At 39.9% G+C, this 20,553-nt stretch overlaps 1 protein-coding gene across 1 annotated transcript in view; it reads right to left on the bottom strand.

Annotated features, from left to right (window-relative positions):
* Positions 1-6,414, bottom strand: part of LOC120528967 (tripartite motif-containing protein 16-like) — a 55,565-nt gene extending 49,151 nt beyond the window's left edge. The window contains exons 1-2 of the mRNA XM_039753036.1: positions 6,353-6,414; positions 5,311-5,854 (exon numbers count right to left, since the gene is read on the bottom strand). Coding sequence (XP_039608970.1) covers positions 5,311-5,725 — 415 coding nt within the window. The 5' untranslated portion in view covers positions 5,726-5,854; positions 6,353-6,414. The remainder of the gene's footprint in view (positions 1-5,310; positions 5,855-6,352) is intronic.
* Between the last annotated feature and the right edge of the window lie 14,139 nt (positions 6,415-20,553).

Genomic DNA, 20,553 nt, shown 5'->3' with positions numbered 1-20,553 from the left:
ATGATTTCCTGGTACACCGATTACATTGATGCACACATCAGAGCTACAAAAATGTAAGAGTCAGAAGAAAGCACGCTGCTAGCACTGATCGGAGGCAAATTTCATTTCAAAAGACTGCTCGACGAAAGCCTTGATAAAAGCGTGGTTTGGTGCAAACTGTGCAAAAATGAGTTTGCATACCACCGAGGCACTTCAACCTTACGGTTCCATCTAAATGCAAAACATGTTACAGCGAGCACAGAAACTGTGTATGCTGTTAGCACTAGCAGTATGGGTTCAAATACCAACAAAAGGTGTCGGCAGCCCAAACCTCATGAAATGACTGGCTTCAGGACCAAAATTAGTACGTTAATATAGGTCAAACTTACAAATTCTCACGCAAAATACATTGCTTTGTACTGTAGACCACTAACAGTGGTGGAAGATAAGGGGTTAGAAAATGTGCTACAGTTAGCGTATTTCAAGTAAAATTTAACAGCTTTATGACATTGAAAAGCAAGCAAAATTAGATGCATTACAGGAAGCGGACTTTGTGGCTCTTACTGGGGATCATTGGACTTCCATGACCGTTAGTAATTCTAATTACATCTAATTACGAAATGTTCCATGATCACACTGTTTTAGCCTAATGTACAAAATAATTTTGGCTAAGGTTACTCACAGTTTAAAGGTGAGGCTGGTCAAATTACCTTTTATGTTTCTGCCTTATTTTTTAAAGAAGAAAAACTGCACTTTAATGTTGACATTTTGGTTATTATTATTTAAAGACAATACCATTCTGAAAATGTACTTAAAGTACCTCTTTTTTTTTTAAAGTCTGCCCAATTTTAGCCAGGGATCCTATTTTTGTTTCTGTTCAGAAATGAAATGCATTTTTTTTTCAGAAATGAAAACAGCTTGAGTTTACAATATTCCTGTCCATGTCTATTATTTGATTTTGTTGCTCACTAAAACCCTTTTAAATAAAAAACAACATTTGCGATTTGGGGCAAATTTTCATGTGTGCTTACATTCGATTAATGAAGATTAATTAATTAATTAACAGCCTCTAATTAATTAGATTAATTTTTTAATCGAGTCCATAAATATATATATATATATATATATATATATAGATATATATATGCCAGCAACACCCATGACAATGACAACACAATTACATTGTCAATCATGTTACGTTATTATTAAAATGTTTCCTTTTCTTTTTCATTACTTCTTTAACACAATACTTCTCCGCTGCGAAGCGTTGGTATTTTGCTAGTCTATACTAATAAAAGGTAAAGCCCTCACTGACTGACTCACTCATTCATCACTAATTCTCCAACTTACCGTGTAGGTAGAAGGCTGAAATTTGGCAGGCTCATTCCTTACAGCTTACTTACAACAGTTAAGCAGATTTCATTTCGAAATTCTACACATAATGGTCATAACGGTCGACAACGTCCGCCATGTTGAACTTTTTTATTTATGGTCCCATCTTCACAAAATTTGGTAGGTGGCCTCCATGCGCTAACCGAAACCAATGTACGTACTTATTTCAGTGGTATGATGCCACTGTCGTCGCCATATTGAACTTTTCAACGGTCTTTGTTACTTATGGGCCCATCTTCAAGAAATTTGGTGCGCGGGTTCCCAACACTAATTGAATCCTACTTACGTACATATATACGTCCATAGCGTGCAGCTCGGTCACCGTGTGAGGCGGCATTGGGTCCCCCATTCCAACTACAGCCTTTTTATTTAATTCACGGCTTCTCCGCTGTTTTATTGTTCAATTATTATAATTATAGTTATTGTGTAGGTATTTTAGACTTACTTTACATTGTTCAGGTACCCATTTCCTTTATCGTTCCAACCGTACCCCCATTAACATGTCTATCGAGGTGATCACCATCGATCAAAAAACTGTCACTTACCAAGTGGTTTCCATGCCCGGAGATGCCGTCTGCCTTTTCCATTCTCTTTGTTACATATTGCACGGCCATATCAGGCTCACTCTTGATATCCGGAGGAACATTGTGTCTTATGTATTGAATGACTGGGACAGGTTCAAGGTGTGGACTGATGACGGTACAGGACATAATTATACTACGCAGGAGAACTATAAGAGTGAAATGCTTAAGCCTTTCACCTATGGTTTTGCATGTGAGTTGATGGCTGCCGCTGAATTGTTAGTTTGTCACTTTCAAGTGTACTGAAATGGCCAAATATTTTACACCTTTGAACAACCGCCAATGCCTCCTACACATCTTAAAGTCACAGGTGACGATTTGAGTAGTGGACACTTTGATGTCTATGAATGTTTAAACTCTCAAAAGCTGGATGTGAAGTTATCGATGAAACCGGTTGTATGCTTACAACGCTTGACAGATGCTGAATGTCGCTTCATCACAAATCCTGCAAATACTAACGTAATTGAAACAAACCATGAAACTCAAACTGATTATGACAGCAGCAATCCAAGCTGTGAGATTTGAAACAAGATTACTGTTCACATGGCCAACTGTACGTTGCATGCTCAAGAGTAGGCTCAGCGCACAGCTTGGTCATATTACAACCGGAGGGCCAAAATGACAATGTGGTATACAAAGGGATCCTTAACAAATAATTATTGGTATATTTTCCTTAAGTTTAAAAAGGTTTCATTTTCTTCTTAATAAAAATTTTAAGGCAGTACTTCGCTGCTGCGAAGCGCGGGTATTTTGCTAGTGTAATATATTCAGCAGCAAAGTCAAACACCCCAGAGATAATATTATCGTTGGATGCAGAAAAAGCATTTGACATAATTGAATGAAACTACCTTTTCACTATGTTAGAGAAGTTAGGGTTTGGCCCGAACATTTGTGCATGGATCATACTAATGTATACTAATCCAGAAGCTTTAGTTTATATTAACAACATTAATTCAGACTACTTTAAACTAGAATGTGGTACCAGACAAGGATGCCCCTCGTCACCACTGCTTTTTGCAATCGCCATTGAGCCACTGGCAGTTCACTGTGGAAATGCTTATCAGATAAAGGGGTTATCAGAGAAGGACTTGAACAGAAAATTTCTCTATATGCAGATGATATGGTATTGTATATATCAGACCCACAAAATTCTGTGCCTGTAGTCTTATCAGCACTTACAGAATTTCAAACGATCTCTGGTCTCAGAATTAATTTGAATAAAAGTGTGATCTTTCAAGTGAATTCTCAAGCATACAATATAAGATTGGACACCTTCCCTTTTATCATTGCAGATAAGTTTAAATATCTAGGGGTAAACATCACAAGTAAACATAAACCTCTTCAACAAAATTTTGCCGTCTTTAGCCGGAAGAATTTACATTACTAAAATAAATATCCTTCGTAAGCTTCTCTTTGTATTTCCAAAACATTCCAATTTACATTAAAAAATCATTTATTAAGAAATTAGATTCAACCATAACATAATTTATTTGGAACTCAAAACATCCACGTATGAAAAGAGCGACCCTACAAAGACCTAAATCAGAAGGTGGCACGGCTCTACCCAAATTTCAGTTCCATTACCGGGCAACAAACATACAAGCTATAAAAACCTGGACATGGACACAAATACATGAACATAAACAGGCTTGGTCCGCAATAGAAATAAAATCCTGCAGTACTTTTTAATATTCCCTACTTTGTGCCCCAATAAATGTAACTTATCGTAAATATACTAACAACCCAATTGTGCTTCACTCACTCAGAATATGGAACCAATGTAGGAAGCATTTTAAAAGATGGAGAATCTTTTATCTGTGGCACCTCTGCATGAGAACCACCTTTTTCAACCCTCGCAAAAATATGCAGTTTGTAATATCTGGAAAACATTTGAGATTAAATTGCTTAGAGATCTTTATATAGACAACGTCTTTGCATCCTATGAACAATTACATTCCAAATTAAACTTTCCACCAACACATTTCTTTCACTATCTTCAAATTAGAAACTTTGTTAAGCAGAACCTGCCAGATTTTCTCATCTCCCACCTTCCTCTATGCTGCAAAAAATATTGCTCAGTTTGGAGGACTCAGACAGCATTGCTGGAATATATACAATTATTTTACAGTCCCTCCCTTTCAAAGATCCAAGAGGAAATTGGGAAAAAGGATCTCTCACTCAACATATCAGAAAAGGAGTGGAAGGTAGAAATGCAGAGAATTCACTCGAGCTCAATATGCGCAAAGCATACAATTATTCAACTCAAAATTATATATCAAGCATATCTGTCTCACTTAAAACTGTCCAAAATGTTTCCAGGGCGAGATTCAACCTGCGAACGCTGCAATCAAGTCCCAACCTCGCTGGATCACATGTTTTAGGCCTGCACCAAATTAACATCATTATGGACCAAAATTTTAAGTACCTTTCAGACAGCCTTGGTGTCACAATCCATCCTATCCCATTAACAGCTGTGTTTGGTGAGCTCACAGAGGGGTTAAAAGTGGAGAAGGACAAACAAACTGTGATTGCATTCACTACACTATTGGCGCACAGACTTATTTTGCTAAACTGGAAGAATCCTAACTCTCCTCTTTTAAGTCAGTGGGTAACTGATGTTTTAAATTATTTGAAATTGGAATAAATCTAATTCTCAGTTAGAGGATCCGTGCAGAACTTTTTAAAAATTTGGCAGGATCTAATCAATAACATTTTAGAAAAAGCATTTTAAGCACTGAGGAAGTAGATTCTCTTCCCATTTCTTTTTCTTCTCTATTTATCTTTATCCACCTATTCAACTCATCAATTTATGTATTTTTACTACCTTTAAGTTTTACTCAGTTGGCCATGCTCTCTTTCTCAGGGGTGGGGGTTGATTTGTTTTCAATCTTATTTTTTGTAAAAATTGATCTATTTGTATGGAATGATTACAAAAAAAAAAAGGATGAGGCACATATTAGGTGTGTACTGCCTTGAGTAAATTCACTCTTATTTAGTGCACAGGGGTGAGGATTTTATTCTAATATATTTCTATTTTTGGACATTTCTGCCTTAACTACCACACAACTTAAAAAATATACATGTCTTTCACAAAATATGACTTTAAATGTTCTCATTGAACAAAATGTGCTGTTGGCCTAACATACGAAACAGCTTCAGTCAAAGCTTCATGATGTTCAAGTCATGCGTTTAACACTTTAAACTTTTCCTTATTCACTCAAGTTTTTTTTTTTTTTTTTGATCAAAATTCAATTAAACGTGTTTTCCACTCTCATTTCAATCTTCTAGAAACATCAAAGCACCCACCATGAGAATTTATAAATGCTCTCTTTCTTTTATATTTAATCACATTACTCACTTATTCCAACACTCCCAGGTGACTCTTCTCCTTCTCTCTCATTTCCCTCGGTGATTTTCTCTTCAGACTCTGATAACTCTGTTTTCAGCTCTGCAGAATTCTCCTGCGTAGCCAGTCGTCCCGTATTAGTGGACCAGGGCTTTAAACTGGATGGAGATTCTTCACAGGCATCTTTCTTGAAAATATCTTCAGTTTCATGCTTTTGAAGTTCAAGACCAACAGAGAAATCATTCAAATCCTCAGCTTTAATGGCAGCAGTCACCCCCTTGTACTCCTCCTCCTCTTTAAAAACTGAAATTATTTCTTCGTGATCCTCCAGCTTCATACACACTTCCTCTGGTGTGAGCCGCTCACAGTCCTCTTCTTTAATGTCCACCGTTCTTTCATACACAAGATCTTCTTTGGCAGAGGCCATGCTCTGTGGGAAACTCTTATCTCTCTTTAAGTGTCTGCCCTTCTCTTCTCAGATTCACTTCTCACATGGACAGCCCTGAGCTGGAGGCCATTAGACACCTCAGTGTATGGCCAAGAGAAATGGGAAAGCCTGTGAAAATAAAAGTGTAGAATTAACTTTATAAAGTAAGTAAAAATAATGAGCACACTTCAGGGTCACAGTGCCCTCTATAAGGTTTGATTCAAAGACACATTTTTCTTGATTTCCTCCTCTGCCTCACAGTTTAAAATTACAAATCAAACAATTCAGATGTGATCAAAGTGCACTGCAGACCTTCATTAAAGGGGATTTGCATACATTTCAGTGCCAACATGGAGACATCACAACACTTTATCTACACGGCACAATCATGTTTGGACACAGCAATGGCAGGTCTATTAAAGCAGTCATATTTAGGGCTTTGCTGGATATCCTCACTGGACTTGAACTGCACATTGGGAGCTTCATTCTGTTAAATTGTTATATTCTTTATCTTATATATGTGCTCCTGGCTGTCCCTGATGCTGTGTGAGCTTTTAAGCTGCTGGACACGGTGTGTTTAGATACAAACTAAAGGTAGCTGGCATTAACAGCAGGGATAGCACTTACTTTTGCTTCAAAGGAATTGGCAGAATGACAATTGTTGTAGTAAAGTCAAGTCTCTCCGCATCGGCAGGAGACAGATGAGGTGGTTTAGGCATCTGATCAGGATGCTTCCTGGACACCTCCCTGGTGATGCCTTCTGGGCATGTCTAACCGGGAGGAGGCCCCGGGGAAGACCCAGGGCACGCTGAAGTGACTATGTCCCGGCTGGCCTGGCAACGCCTCGGTATTCCCCCAGAAGAGCTAGAAGAAGTGGCTGGGAGAGGGTAGTTTGAACATCTCTGCTCAAGCTGCTGCCCCCACGACCCGATCTCGGATAAGCGGAAGAGGATGGATGGATGGATGGATGAAGTCAAGTCTGTTAACAATGGGCAATACTGTCACACATGAAACTGCATATTTCACCAGTCAGAAACAACACAACAGGTGGCATTCATAACGCAGCCAAAAGTCACAATTGCCAGTCAATAATCTGTTAGAAAAATATGTATCGTCAGAGCACTGGGCTAAAGACTGCACAAAAATAAAAACAGGTGACAATAACAGAGGAGACTGGAATACAGAGGACTGTAAAGAATGAAACATGACGTCATTTACAAAGGAATCAAACTCAGAAATATTTAGTATTTTGGTCAAATCTTTAGGATTAGCAGTAATTGATTCTACTTACACAACAACAATAACATTTATTTCTATAAAACATTTTTATACAAATTGTCACTTAAAGTGCTTTAAAGGGTGAAGAAAGAGAAAAAAGACAAAATATATTAAAAAATAAATAAAAGGCAATACTAATTAACATAGAATAAAAGTAATGTCCAATGGCCATGGAGGACAGAAAAAAAAAAAAACCCAGACGTCTGGAGAAAAAAAAAATTCTGCAGGGGGTTCAGAGGCCACGAGACCACCCAGCCCCTTCTAGACATTCTACCTAACATCAATGACCTCAGTCAGTCCTCATGGTATTCAGGCTTGACATGGAAGAACTTGATGATGACGGTCATATGGACTTCTGGCCTTTAATCCATCAATGTAGGGACATTGCAGTGCTTTGATCGGGTGGTGGTGGCGGCGGCACAGATCGCTATGCTGGCATTGTCATCCAGAGTCCTTCACATTACATAGTTAAGCAGTCAATCACAGTGAGGATGTGAAAATAAAATAATCTGAGTCTTGCCAGTAGTCATTTCATCCAAGGCAGCAGCCATCACATGAGCAGCTTGCATTCTAAGGTGATAATCAACGTTGGAGCTAAAAGAGATCCTTACTCTGCATGCTGAAAACAGACACCTTGAAAAATTTAAGGATTCAAAAAAAGACAAGTGCCTTGTGACATCACAACAACGAAAGAAGGCCTGAAAAATAATACTCCAGTATTAGTAACTGCCGGACGCCTTAATTTCCAAGTCAGAGGTAATGAGACTGACACACACTCACAGCCTATGGAGAGAAATGCTTAGACAACGACATTAGTCAGCTGGACCAGAATGAAGTCACAAAGCTGAGGAACTCAAACATTTCCAGCAGCACAGCTTTCATATTTGGAGGTGGTGAAGTTGTGCATTCCACCAAACGAGTGAAAATTCCTGTAAAGTTTGGAGAGACACGATGTGGCACTAAAACAGAAGTGGTGCCAGCTGAAATGCCAATGTTGTCAGTAAAACATCCTTAAAAGGACAGGGAAACTTTTAGATAATGAAAATGACAAAGCAGTGATGTTTAATCAGCCAGTGATTCTTGAATTAACCAGCTCTGCTCATTACTGTGTAAACATCTCAGATAAAGAAATAAAAATGATGAACATTGTTGTGAACGTGAGATTCTAAGAGTCTCAGAAAACAGGAGTACAGGAGAGAAGCAAAAGGCTTTGTTAAACTTCACCTACAATGTGGACCTCCTTCACTGGACTGATTACACAAACTGCTTCACTGCTCAGGATTCAAAGAGGCAGAGTGGGCTTCCTTACTTAAATAAATTGTTGAGAATTGTGAGACTCGCCTGAAATACAGCAAAACCAAACTCAGAGCAGCTGTTCGTTTGCCGCTAGCCTGTGAATACAAAGAAACTGCAGCTATAGAAAAATATAAACATCAAACAAGAGGACGGGGTCTTCACATCATTGACACCTTCACACGTTTCAGTGCAGGATGTGTTGTAAAGACAGAGACCATCAGAAATTGTGAAACAATTTGTTCATTCCTTCACAAACAAGTGGACATGAAGCTCCTCAGAAACTACTTAGTGATAATGGTGGGGAATTAGAGAGATGGCAGAGAATGTTAACATTGAAACAAAGACCACCGCAGCATTACAGTCCCTGGGGTAATGGACTACCTGAGAGACACAATCAGACACTGACAGAAATTATACAGAAAGTGATAAAGAATACTGGATGTGACTGGTTAGTGCCAGATTAGCACCACGGGGCACTAATGGTAAAGAATACCATGCACAATATTTATGGGTACAGCTCATATCAGCCGGTGTTTGGCCGTGGACAGACCACCCGCCCTATTAGGCACCACTAGGAGTGTGTCAGAGGAGCACATATTCCCTGTGTCTTACAGGACTGAATATCAAATCCTGCCCACTAAGGTCCTCTCATTCTGTGCCCCTCACTAACCTGCACTCTGTGGGTGACAGCATGGCTTTCAGCTGTATATAGCGCCCTGACTGTGGACTGACCTCCTGAAATTAATGACATCAGCTGACTCCATTCATTAGTTTAGGAGGACATTAAACAGACCTGACAGTCGGCCCCTTCTTTCAGTTTACCCCCTCTGTCTGTCCAGGTACTCGGGGTTTGAATTTTGATCACAATTCATGTTATTTGTTCAAGATTTTTTTGTGTATTAGATGTTGTATTTTAGTCTGCATTATTGTCTCTTATTCTATTTGAATGTTTTGTGTATCCTGTATTTATCTTTATTTAGTGAAGATATTATTTGTAGCCAATGTTATATCGGTCCTGTTGTTCTTTTTGAATTTTGGGCATAGGAAGAGTGCTACATAAATAAATGGTGTTCTTATTAATAGATTTTTTTTTTCCTTTTGATGGCCCATTGTTTATAATAATAAGTGACAAAAACTTGAGCAGTTCTATATAAGGCAATTAATACGTTGCATAATTCAGCACAGAATATGTATTGTCGTTTTCTTCACATATATGTTTAAAAATATTAGATTGACTTAAATGTTTATTCTAAATTGGTTTACAAACAATATTGCGCACATGCATAGTACATTTTAAAAAACGTAATTACTTTTATTATTAACTTTTTACTAAACTGAAACGTGGTGTAAACATTATAATTAAATTGTATACTTCATTTCATGAATGTAAACGAAAAACTTTTTTTTTCAATGAACACAGATCTGGATGATTTTCATTTTGTCGACATGTTAAATGGTTCCCACAGACCCGAACACAACGTAAATGTTAATGATGTATTTCACAGAAACGATCCGTTTTGTTTAGTTTGATACATGACACGACGTGATGGCAGAAACCCTCTGAACTTCACAATGATTCGCATTATTTGGTTTCCAAACGGGTCTCAGACACGACGTTACTTTCCTGGCTTTGACGAGACCTGCCGAAACCTTGCAAAAGTGATTTTATGATGTTTGTCCTGAAACGACGGAGACGCCACTTCCGGGTCTGTAACTGCGGGTCTACAATTGCGGTGACGTATGGGCCATAGCTGTGGCTCTGCAAGTGGAAAGTATTGGAAAAGTGCACGAGCGCGAAGAGAGCACAAGCAATCCCGACTGAACACGCCTCCGCCAAGTCAGATGTAGCATCACATTTCACGGGACGCCGATCGGAAAATAAAGTAACGTAGCAGTAGCAAAACAAAGTGCGCGACCCCCGCCATCCACAGTAAACTCCTGGAGGTGCGATTTGCGGTGCCGCCGTCGCCTCCTCATCCTCCACGTAGCGCCCAATCCCCAACACTTAAAAGCGAACCAAGCGGCGTCAGGCACCTCCTCAAAGTTAAAGCCTCTCTGCATGTCGCGATCTTCCTCACTGCTGGCATTCCCACCCGTACGCGATCGCCACGTTCGACTTTGTCTCACCATCCGCACCTTTACTTGATCCTATGGTCGTGAAGAAGTCGGAGCGCGAGGGTCTCATAAGAGCAAACTAGTGATGTGCTGAAGGATACTGACGTGTCGAGCTTTCGAAGAGCCGCTATGATGCTTGTTTGAAGTGCGCCTGTCACGTGATTTTGAGGCACGCTAGCGTCGTGACGTCATTGATATCTGCGCTGTCAGCCCCCTCATCTGCTGAACGGCTTTGGCTCAGCGTAAAAGCAGTTGGCCCTGCTGCATTTGTAAGATGTGCAGACGCGAATATAAATCCTAGTTGGGGCTCGCGTATGGTCCCTGCCCAATTCTAACAAAAGGACTTTTTAAAAAGAGTTATGTCGTACTTGTTTGTAAGATAACAAATACGTTTAGCGGACATTATGAACGATTCACATGAGGCACATCGTTCCTTGATGTAGAATCGTGCATGTGCACCTAGAATATGTAACAAATTAATAAGCATATTTTGCGTAAGGCAGCATGTATTATAACAATCCAGTGCCTCTAATACCCAATGTCGATCATATCATAGAGGCTAAGAAAAGCTTCACCAAAGCCGACTTGTATAATCGCACGGCATTCCTCATTAAACGTTCTTACTATTCAGTGATTCCCAGATCTGTAGCTGATTTGTATTATTGATTTCCAAAAAGCAATGTGAGGAAAAGCGAGCTCTGCATAACTAATCACAACTGTCTTTAAAACAGAATCCGTGCAATCGACAGCGTCGCCTGCAATTTAAAGATCACTAAAGTACTGACAAGAAGGAGTAGCTGGATAAGCACATCTGGAGCCAAACTTTCAAAAAAACATAAGATTCTGACAGCAATGTTCTTTCCTTGTGAATGCTTCTTTTAAAAGGGGGGTAAATAAGTAATCTTCCGAAGTGAAAAATTGATGGAAATAGAATTCTTGAAAGACTAAGCTTTTGTCGTTTCTGTTTTCTTAAACCATCTTCAGTCCCACAATCCCCCGCAGTCACTGACACGTTTAACGTTCCCTGCTCCTCACCTGTCGTGTTACCCAAAGCATCAACACTGAGTTTCATTCAAGGCTTCACCGACCTTCCTGTTATACACATAAAATAAGACACACATTTCCTCTCTACGTGTAGTCCAATAATAATAATAATAATAATAATAATAATAATAATAATAATAATAATAATAATAATAATAATAACAGAATATTGAAGGAATGAGAAAAAGCTCAAGATGGTCATATTTATGAGAAGAGCCCTCATGGCATCAGGGTGAGGAGGTGCCTTGTCTCCCGTTACGTGAGTTCGTCTGCCGCTCCTCACTTACACTTGGGGTCAAATGCAATGGAGAATACTGACAATGTACACCTTCAGAAGTGCAATAAATCGACTGTACACTTAAGCATTCCAGTGTCAAACGTAAAAATACAAAGGAGGACATTTCAGATAAACGACGAGTTTTTTTATTTACAAACAATGCAACATACAGTAACTAGTATATGTGTTGTTACTCTTTTATTTATTCTCATCAAACTTTACATATTTAAATGGAAATTAATATGGGTAATATGTTTACAATAATTCTGATTAAAATACACTGTCAAAATATTTTAATGAACAAATAGAGGCACTTTGGACTTTAGGAAATATCAAAAAGCGTGTGCGCTGGGGCCGGCTCTACGCTGGGGCAAGAGGGGGCAGTGCCCTCTTAAACAAACGTCCTGCCCCCTTAAATCAAACTTTTAGAAGTTGAGAAAGAAAGTAATAATTTACCCACAAACTGAATATGGACAAGATTTACTATAGTAGCTGAAACATCCACAGGAAAAGGCACAGATGAGATGATAGGTTTCACTTCTTGTTCGCTCTTTCCCTCCGTGCTCTCCCTGTTTGTGCGCAGTCTCACACAGCACTCGGCAGAGATCCCCCACTCACCCTACCCCCAGCTAAACATCCAATCACTGCTAGTATGCAAATGACCCGGTGTCAGGTTTCTCAGTAGGCAAGGCAGAGCAAAATAAGCTGCGCAACAGCGGGAGGCTTTGAGGAAGCCTCAAATCTCTGTCATCGAAATCATAGTACTGTTATACCATGGAAGACCCAAAGAGTGTCTGATTTAAAGAGAACATGCCGGAGAGCTGAGCGTAAATAGAGAAAAACTAAACTAACTATCCACTATGAGATACTGAAGGTTAAAATAACAGAAAACAATAACACGGTCCGTCTTGAGAGGCGCTGCTATTTCTCTAGAATTATAAATGACAACTAGCAAAATACCCGCGCTTCGCAGCGGTGAATACTGCATTCAAATTTTTATTAAGAAAGAAAATTAAACCTTTTTAAACTGTGGGACAATATGCCAATAATTATTTGTTAAGGATCTCTTTGTATACCATGTTGTCAGTTCGGCCCTCCGGTGTAACATGACCAAGCTGTGCGCTGAGCTTACTCTTGAGCATTTAACGTACAGTTGGCCATGTGAACAGTAATCTTATCTCAAATCTCACAGCTTGGATCTGTCATAATCGGTTTGAGTTTCATGGTTTGTTTCAATTACGACAGTATTTGCAGGATTTGTTGTGTTGAAGTGACATTTGGCATCTGTCAAGCGTTGTAAGCACACAACCGGTTTCATCGATAAAATCACATCCAGCTTTTGAGAGTTTAAACATTCATAAACATCAAAGTGTCCACTACTGAAATCGTCACCTGTGAATCTAAGATGTTTAAGAGGCATTGGCGGTTGTCCAAAGGTGTAAAATATTTGGCCATTTCGGTACACTTGAAAGCGACAACCGAACAATTCAGCGGCAGCCATCAACTTACATGCAGAACCATAGGTGAAGGGCCTAAGCATTTCACTCTTCTAGTGCTCCTGTGTAGTATAATTATCTCCTGTACCGTCATCAGTCCACACCTTGAACCTGTCCCAGTCATTCAATACATAAGACACAATGTTCCTCCGGATATCAAGAGTGAGCCTGATATGGCCGTGCAATATGTAACAAAGAGAATGGAAAAGGTAGGTGGTATCTCCAGGCATGGAAACCACTCGGTAAGTGACAGTTCTTTGATCGATAGAATTTCTTGAAGATGGGCCCATAAGTAACAAAGACTGTTGAAAAGTTCAATATGGTGGCCGACAGTGGCATCATACTACCGAAATAAGTACGTACATTGGTTTCAGTTAGTGGAGGGAAGCCACCTACCAAATTTCGAGAAGATGGGGCCATAAATAAGAAAGTTCAACATGGTGGACGTTGTTGACCGTTATGACCATTACGCGTAGAATTTCGAAATAAAACCTGCTTAACTTTTGTAAGTAAGCTGTAAGGAATGGGCCTGCCAAATTTCAGCCTTCTACCTACACGGGCAGTTGAAGAATTAGTGACGTGTGGAAAATTCAATATGGCGGCCGACAATGGCGTCATACCACCGAAATAAGTACGTACATCGGTTTTGGTTAGCGCAGGGAAGCCGCCTACCAAATTTCGTGAAGATGGGGCCATGAATAAGAAAGTTCAATATGGCGGACGTTGTTGACCGTTATGACCGTTACGCGTAGAATTTCGAAATGAAACCTGCTTAACTTTTGTAAGTAAGCTGTAAGGAATGGGCCTGCCAAATTTCAGCCTTCTACCTACACGGGAAGTTGGAGAATTAGTGACGTGTGGAAAATTCAATATGGCGGACGACAATGGCGTCATACCACCGAAATAAGTAAGCACACCGGTTTTGGTTAGCGCAGGGAAGCCGCCTACCAAATTTCGTGAAGATGGGGCCATAAATAAGAAAGTTCAACATGGCGGACTTTGTCGACCGTTATCGACCGTTATGACCGTTACGTGTAGAATTTCGAAATGAAACCTGCTTAACTTTTGTAAGTAAGCTGTAAGGAATGAGCCTGCCAAATTTCAGCCCTCTACCTACACGGAAACTTGGAGAATTAGTGATAAGTGAGTCAGTGAGTGAGTGAGTCAGTCAGTCAGTGAGTCAGTGAGGGCTTTGCCTTTTATTAGTATAGATACTAGTAATTCCAGAGTCTTATTCTCTACGATTGATCGTCTGCTAAATCCAAGTCACTCAATGGAATGCCTCAAAATAAAGCTTTTGCTGTATTTTTTCATAAAAAATGAATGATATTAGAAATAATATACTACATCTCCCTAATACTGAGCCACTTAAACCCCAGTACTCAATTTTAATAAAATTAAATTCTGATTTACATAAAATAATTTCTCAAATGAGACCCTCCACCTGCGTGCTTAACCAACAAGTTTTTTTAAAGAAGTATTAGGCGTGCTAATTGATAGTATTTTTGACATAGTAAACTCATCATTAGATACGGGGGTCTTCCCAGACTGTCTTAAGACTGCTGTAGTTAAAACCCTACTCAAGAAAAATAATCTTGACCCCTCTGCTTTTGAGTATTTTAGACCCATTTCTAACCTGCCTTTCTAAAGTTAAATTCTAGAGAAGGCAGCCATTATGCAGATAAATGACCACCTCAATAAACCTGCTGTTCTTGATAAGTTTCAGTCGGGTTTTAGAACAAATCGCAGCACAGAAACTGCACTTGTTAAAGTAGTAAATGACTTGCAGGTAAATGCAGACAGAGGCAGTTTATCTGTTCTCATCCTCTGAGATCTGAGTGCCACATTTGATACCATTGATCACAACATTCTTAGAAAATCACCTTAGTCAGTGGGTGGGCCTCTCTGGCAGGGTCTTAAATTGGTTTTAATCCTACCTGGCAGGTAGAATATTCTTTGTAAATTGTGGTAATTATACTTCAAAGACACATATTTTATATGGTGGTCCACAAGGCTCTATCCTGGGTCCGCTGCTCTTTTCAATTTACATGCTTCCGTTAGGTCAGATTATCTCGGGGAATAACGTGAGCTACCACAGCTATGCTGATGACACACAACTGTACTTATTAATAGCGCATGACAACCCCGACTCTCTTGATTCACTGACACAATGTGTTACTTGTGTTTCTGAATGGATGAGAAGTAATTTTCTCAAACTAAATAAAGAGAAAACAGAAATTTTCGTGATTGGCAATAATGGATATAATGAGGTTATCTATACTAATAAAAGGCAAAGCCCTCACTCACTCACTCACTCACTCACTAATTCTCCAACTTCCCGTGTAGGTAGAAGGCTGAAATTTGGCAGGCTCATTCCTTACAGCTTACTTACAAAAGTTGGGCAGGTTTCATTTCGAAATTCTATGCGTAATGGTCATAACTGGAACCTATTTTTCTGCATATACTGTAATGGACGTTAGCCAGATGGCCGTGGGGGGGCGAAGCTGCGTGTGACATCATCACGCCTCCCACGTAATCACGTGAACTGACTACGACCACAGTACCCAGAAAAGAAGGAAGAGCCCCCAAAAAGCGCTGAAGAAAAACGCCAAATACTTTATTCGCGAGATACAAGTTTAATGAGAAGACACGAGGTATAAACGAGACTTTGGATCACTTTGTAACGGAGTTAAACTTGCTGTAGAGAGAAACTTTTAAGTGCCGGGTCTTAGCTAACATTAAATAATGCCGTGGACATCGCAAGATCGCACGACATAGCACAGGCACAGCTCAGAAGCTTCGATGCATGTACTCCGAGCGGCTCACGTGAACTGACTATGAGCACAGAGCGCAGAGAAAGCAAGACCTTTAAAGAGCGCAGAGAGTTTTGCTCACGTGAACGTGTCGTTTCCTGCACTGCAAAAATACTACAAAAGTCAGGCAGTCGGCGCGTGTGCGTAGCTGTGCCGGCCTTTGAGATGCTGACTGCGCTTCTGCCTTAAGTGAAAGTAAACACTTTTAATTTTTTCCCCCTTCCCATGAGCTATAGCCCAGACAACTGTACAAATGGGATCCCACTTCTAGACCACGGCAAACTAATATTAAGGCGCTTCGCACTTTCTTTTACATGTATACGATTATGAGGTCATCAGGTCGGATTATGTAGATACGCACAGGAGTGGAGGACTGACAGTGCCATCCCGGACAGTTAATGGCAGGGTCGTCTCTCCAGTCTACACGAAACCCACCGCGATGCTCATATCATCAGCAAAGACCTCTCTCTACACTATATTAAAGGAAAAGGCAAGTTTCCTTTCTTTACACCTTTTTTCCTTTTATCCCCAACCAAAGCCTTTCTCTCTTAACACCGCAGAGGACACAAAAAGAATTTTCTTTTAATTGCTGGTAATGCCGGTAAGGCACATTACCACAGGCAGAAATTTGGACGTTCACATAGAAAATGTAATTTCTATACCACAGCCGTCGTGTAGCGCCTTTCAAAAGGGATTTACTACCGAGAGATGATCCATATACATTTTAGCTGCTGTTTGTACTACTTACCTGTTATGTTATACCGGCTTTAAAATGTAGCTTACCCGAAACTACTCCACTGGTGCTCAGTGTATCTTTACATCTTAAAACGTTAATGTTTTACTGTTTAATAGCTTATAGACTACATTTTATTTTTTTCCCTTGCACTCAGTGAGCGAGGCCAATGGCTGATCAGTTATATATATATGAATGACTTCCAAAGAGCGCGGAGACTTTTGATCATGTGAATGTGCATGCAAAAGGTGGCGTCTCCTTTCCTGCAAAACTCGAGCAGCTGGCGCGTGCATAGCTGTGATGGCCTCTGAGACGCTGACTGTGCTTCAGCCTTAAGTCAAAGTGAGCACTTATAATTTTTTTACTCCTCCCCCTGAGCTATAGACACCGTCTTTAAAATGTAGTTTACCCAAACCACTCCAGTAGTGCTCAATGTAGCTTTACTTCTTAAAACATTAATGTTTTACTGTTTAATAAGTTATAGACTACATTTTATTATTTTTCCCTTGCACTCAGTGACCAAAGCTATATACACATATAATACCTGCATGGAACCCTCTTTTGAGACATGTGAGAAATGTTTGCACTTTTTTGTGGATAAGGTGAATAATGTTAGGGCTCATATACCTCTCACTGTTTATGACCCCTTAGCCGTTCTCCCCTGCTCTGCTGTTTTTTATCAGTTTGAGCCGGTGACTCTATCTTGTCTATATGAGATTGTTGGTAAATTGAAGCCCTCAGGTTCTCCTTTTGATGTTGTCCCACCTTCTCTTTTTAAAGAGATTATTTCTGTTTTAGGACCATCTGTTCTTGCTATTATCAATAGTAGCCTTTCCTCAGGCATAGTTCCCAATTTGTTTAAACATGCCATAGTGCAACCATTGATCAAAAAACCAAGCCTAGATCCCACTGTACTATCCAATTTTAGACCGATTTCCAAGCTTCCATTTCTCTCCAAAATTTTGGAGAGAAGTGTGTATATTCAATTGAAAGCCTTTTTAGATGAAAGTAATGTACTCGAAGTGTTTCAATCTGGTTTTAAGCCATTTCACAGTACTGAAACCGCATTACTGAAGGTTTTTAATGACATCTTTTTGGCAACAGACTCAGGGGATTATGTGATTTTAGTTCTGCTCGATTTAGCAGCTGCCTTTGATACTATAGATCATAGTATTTTATTATCTCGTCTGGAGCACTGTGTGGGCATTCGTGGTACTGCCTTGGCGTGGTTTAAATCATACTTGACTCAGAGATCTTTTTCAGTGAGGCTGGATGAATTTAGACCTTCCTCTGCTTCACTATCGTGTGGGGTTCCGCAAGGCTCCATACTTGGTCCTTTGCTATTTTCGTTGTATCTTCTACCTCTTGGCTCGATTCTTAGAAAGCATAAAATTGCTTTCCATTGTTATGCAGACGATACTCAAGTATATGTACCCCTCAAACGCAAGGATGCTTACTCCATACAAATGTTGGTTATGTGCCTAGAAGAGGTGAAAGCTTGGATGGCAGTGAATTTTTTAAGTTTTAATGAAAATAAGACAGAGGTTATAGTTTTTGGTCCTGGGGGCACCAGTGGGTCTTTTTCTACTTCTGCTCCTGTGGATTTGGGTCCCCTTGCACAATATGGTACGCCTGTCATTACAAATTTAGGGTTTAGGATAGACGAGAATCTTAGACTGGACGGTCAGATCAGTGCGGTGGTAAAATCTGTTTTTTTTCAGCTAAGACGTTTGGCGAAGATAAAAAATATTCTTTCCAAAGATCAATTTATAACAGTAATCCACGCCTTCATTACAACCCGATTGGATTATTGTAATTCGTTGTATGTTGGTGTTAGCCAGTCCACCCTGTCTCGGCTGCAGCTGGTGCAAAATGCTGCTGCACGCCTTTTAACTGGCACGTGAAAGAATGAGCACATCACACCTATATTATCCTCACTGCACTGGCTGCCTGTTCAGTTTAGAGTTCATTTTAAGATTCTTTTATTTGTTCTTAAGTTCTTTAATGGGCTTGCTCCGCCCTACCTCGCTGAGCTGCTGCATATGCACTCTCCTTCCCGCTCACTCAGATCAGCTGGTCAGCTGCTTCTGGATGTTCCTAGGACTCAGCGAAAGCTCAGGGGGGATCGGGCTTTTTCCGTTGTGGCTCCAAGGCTCTGGAATTCACTGCCGATCCACATTAGACAGGCCTCCTCACTGCCCATTTTTAAGTCTGCTCTTAAGACTTACCTTTTTGGTTTGGCATTTGATCCTGTGTGAGCAGTTGATTTTACTCTGTGTTAACTCTGTTTAGTTGTTTTTACTATGTTTTAATTTGTTTTATTTGATTGTATTTTATCTACTTACTTATTAGTTTGTTTTGTTTAAATTTATTTTAGCCTATGTTCAGCACTTTGGTCAGCAGCTGTTGTAAGTAAAGTGCTTTATAAATAAAGTTGACTTGACTTGACTTGACTTGACATATAGACACATACATATATACAGTATACCTGTGTGTATGTATGTATATATATATATATATATATATATATATATATATATACACACTATCTACATTATATATACACACACATACATACACACACACACATATATATAATTTGTGTGTGTTGTATGTATGTGTGTGTATATATGATGTAGATAGGTATGTATATATAGATATGTATATATATATGAAGATATGTATGTGTATTTTAAAATGTTTCCTTTTCTTATTCATAACTTCTTGAACACATGACTTTGCTGCAAACGTGGGTATTTTGCTATATATATATATATATATATATATATATATATATTGTGATAAAGATTCTTCTTCAAAAGAATGATACATAAACAAAGAAAAAGTTTTGGGGACCGTCCCCATATATTGTCATCCAGACAATCAAAGAAAGGCACGATTCAAAGTCTTAAAAATAAAACAATGAACAATCTTCCTGAGACAAAATGGCGACTTTATAGAGGGAAGGATTATGGGACAGGAAATGGTTGGCAGTAAGTGACGTTTGAAAACAGGAACCGGAAACAACATCATCAGGATGGGACGGAGGTGATGTGAATTGATGGAGCCGGAAGTGACGTCATCATGGTGGACCGGAAGTGACGTCGTCGCGGCCATTTTGGAATCCGGAAGTGGAGGAGTTATTTTTCTTCCAGTTTTCTGTTGGGCAAAAGAGATTCAGGTAAGTACCATGTGACAACCCTCTATCTCGCGATGTTTCACTCACCTTTAGGCTCTTTGACTGCCTCCTAATCGCACATGTGTGACATGACCCCCCCCCTCAGCCCAGACCCTCGGTCGGGCACCTGCACCGAGAGGTCGTGGATCGAGAGAGAGCATCTGCGTTGGCCTGCAAGGAACCTTTACGATAAATGACATTGAAGCGATAAGGTTGAAGATTCAAAACCCACCTGGTGACGCGAGGGTTAGACTCCCGATGAAGGGACATCCACTGTAAAGCGGCATGATCCGTCACCAGAGTAAACTCACGCCCCAGTAGGTAGTACCTCAAAGACGTAACAGCCCACTTAATCGCCAAGGCTTCTCGCTCCACCGCAGCAAACTTGGTCTCTCGGTCCAGCAGTTTCCGGCTCAGGTACATAACAGGGTGTTCAGCACCATCAATGCATTGGCTCAGCACGGCACCCAAGCCTGTGGCCGATGCGTCGGTCTGGAGGAGGAAAGGAATAGAAAAATCAGGAGATCGTAAAACAGGTGCTGAAGTAAGGGCCAACTTTAAGTCACGAATGCTTCTCAACGAAACATCCCATACCACT

The sequence above is a fragment of the Polypterus senegalus genome, chromosome 4, assembly GCF_016835505.1.
Source record: "Polypterus senegalus isolate Bchr_013 chromosome 4, ASM1683550v1, whole genome shotgun sequence".
Classification (NCBI taxonomy): Eukaryota; Metazoa; Chordata; class Cladistia; order Polypteriformes; family Polypteridae; genus Polypterus; species Polypterus senegalus.
The sequence above is the reverse complement of the archived record's forward strand: the minus strand, read 5'-3'. Positions and strand labels throughout refer to the sequence as shown.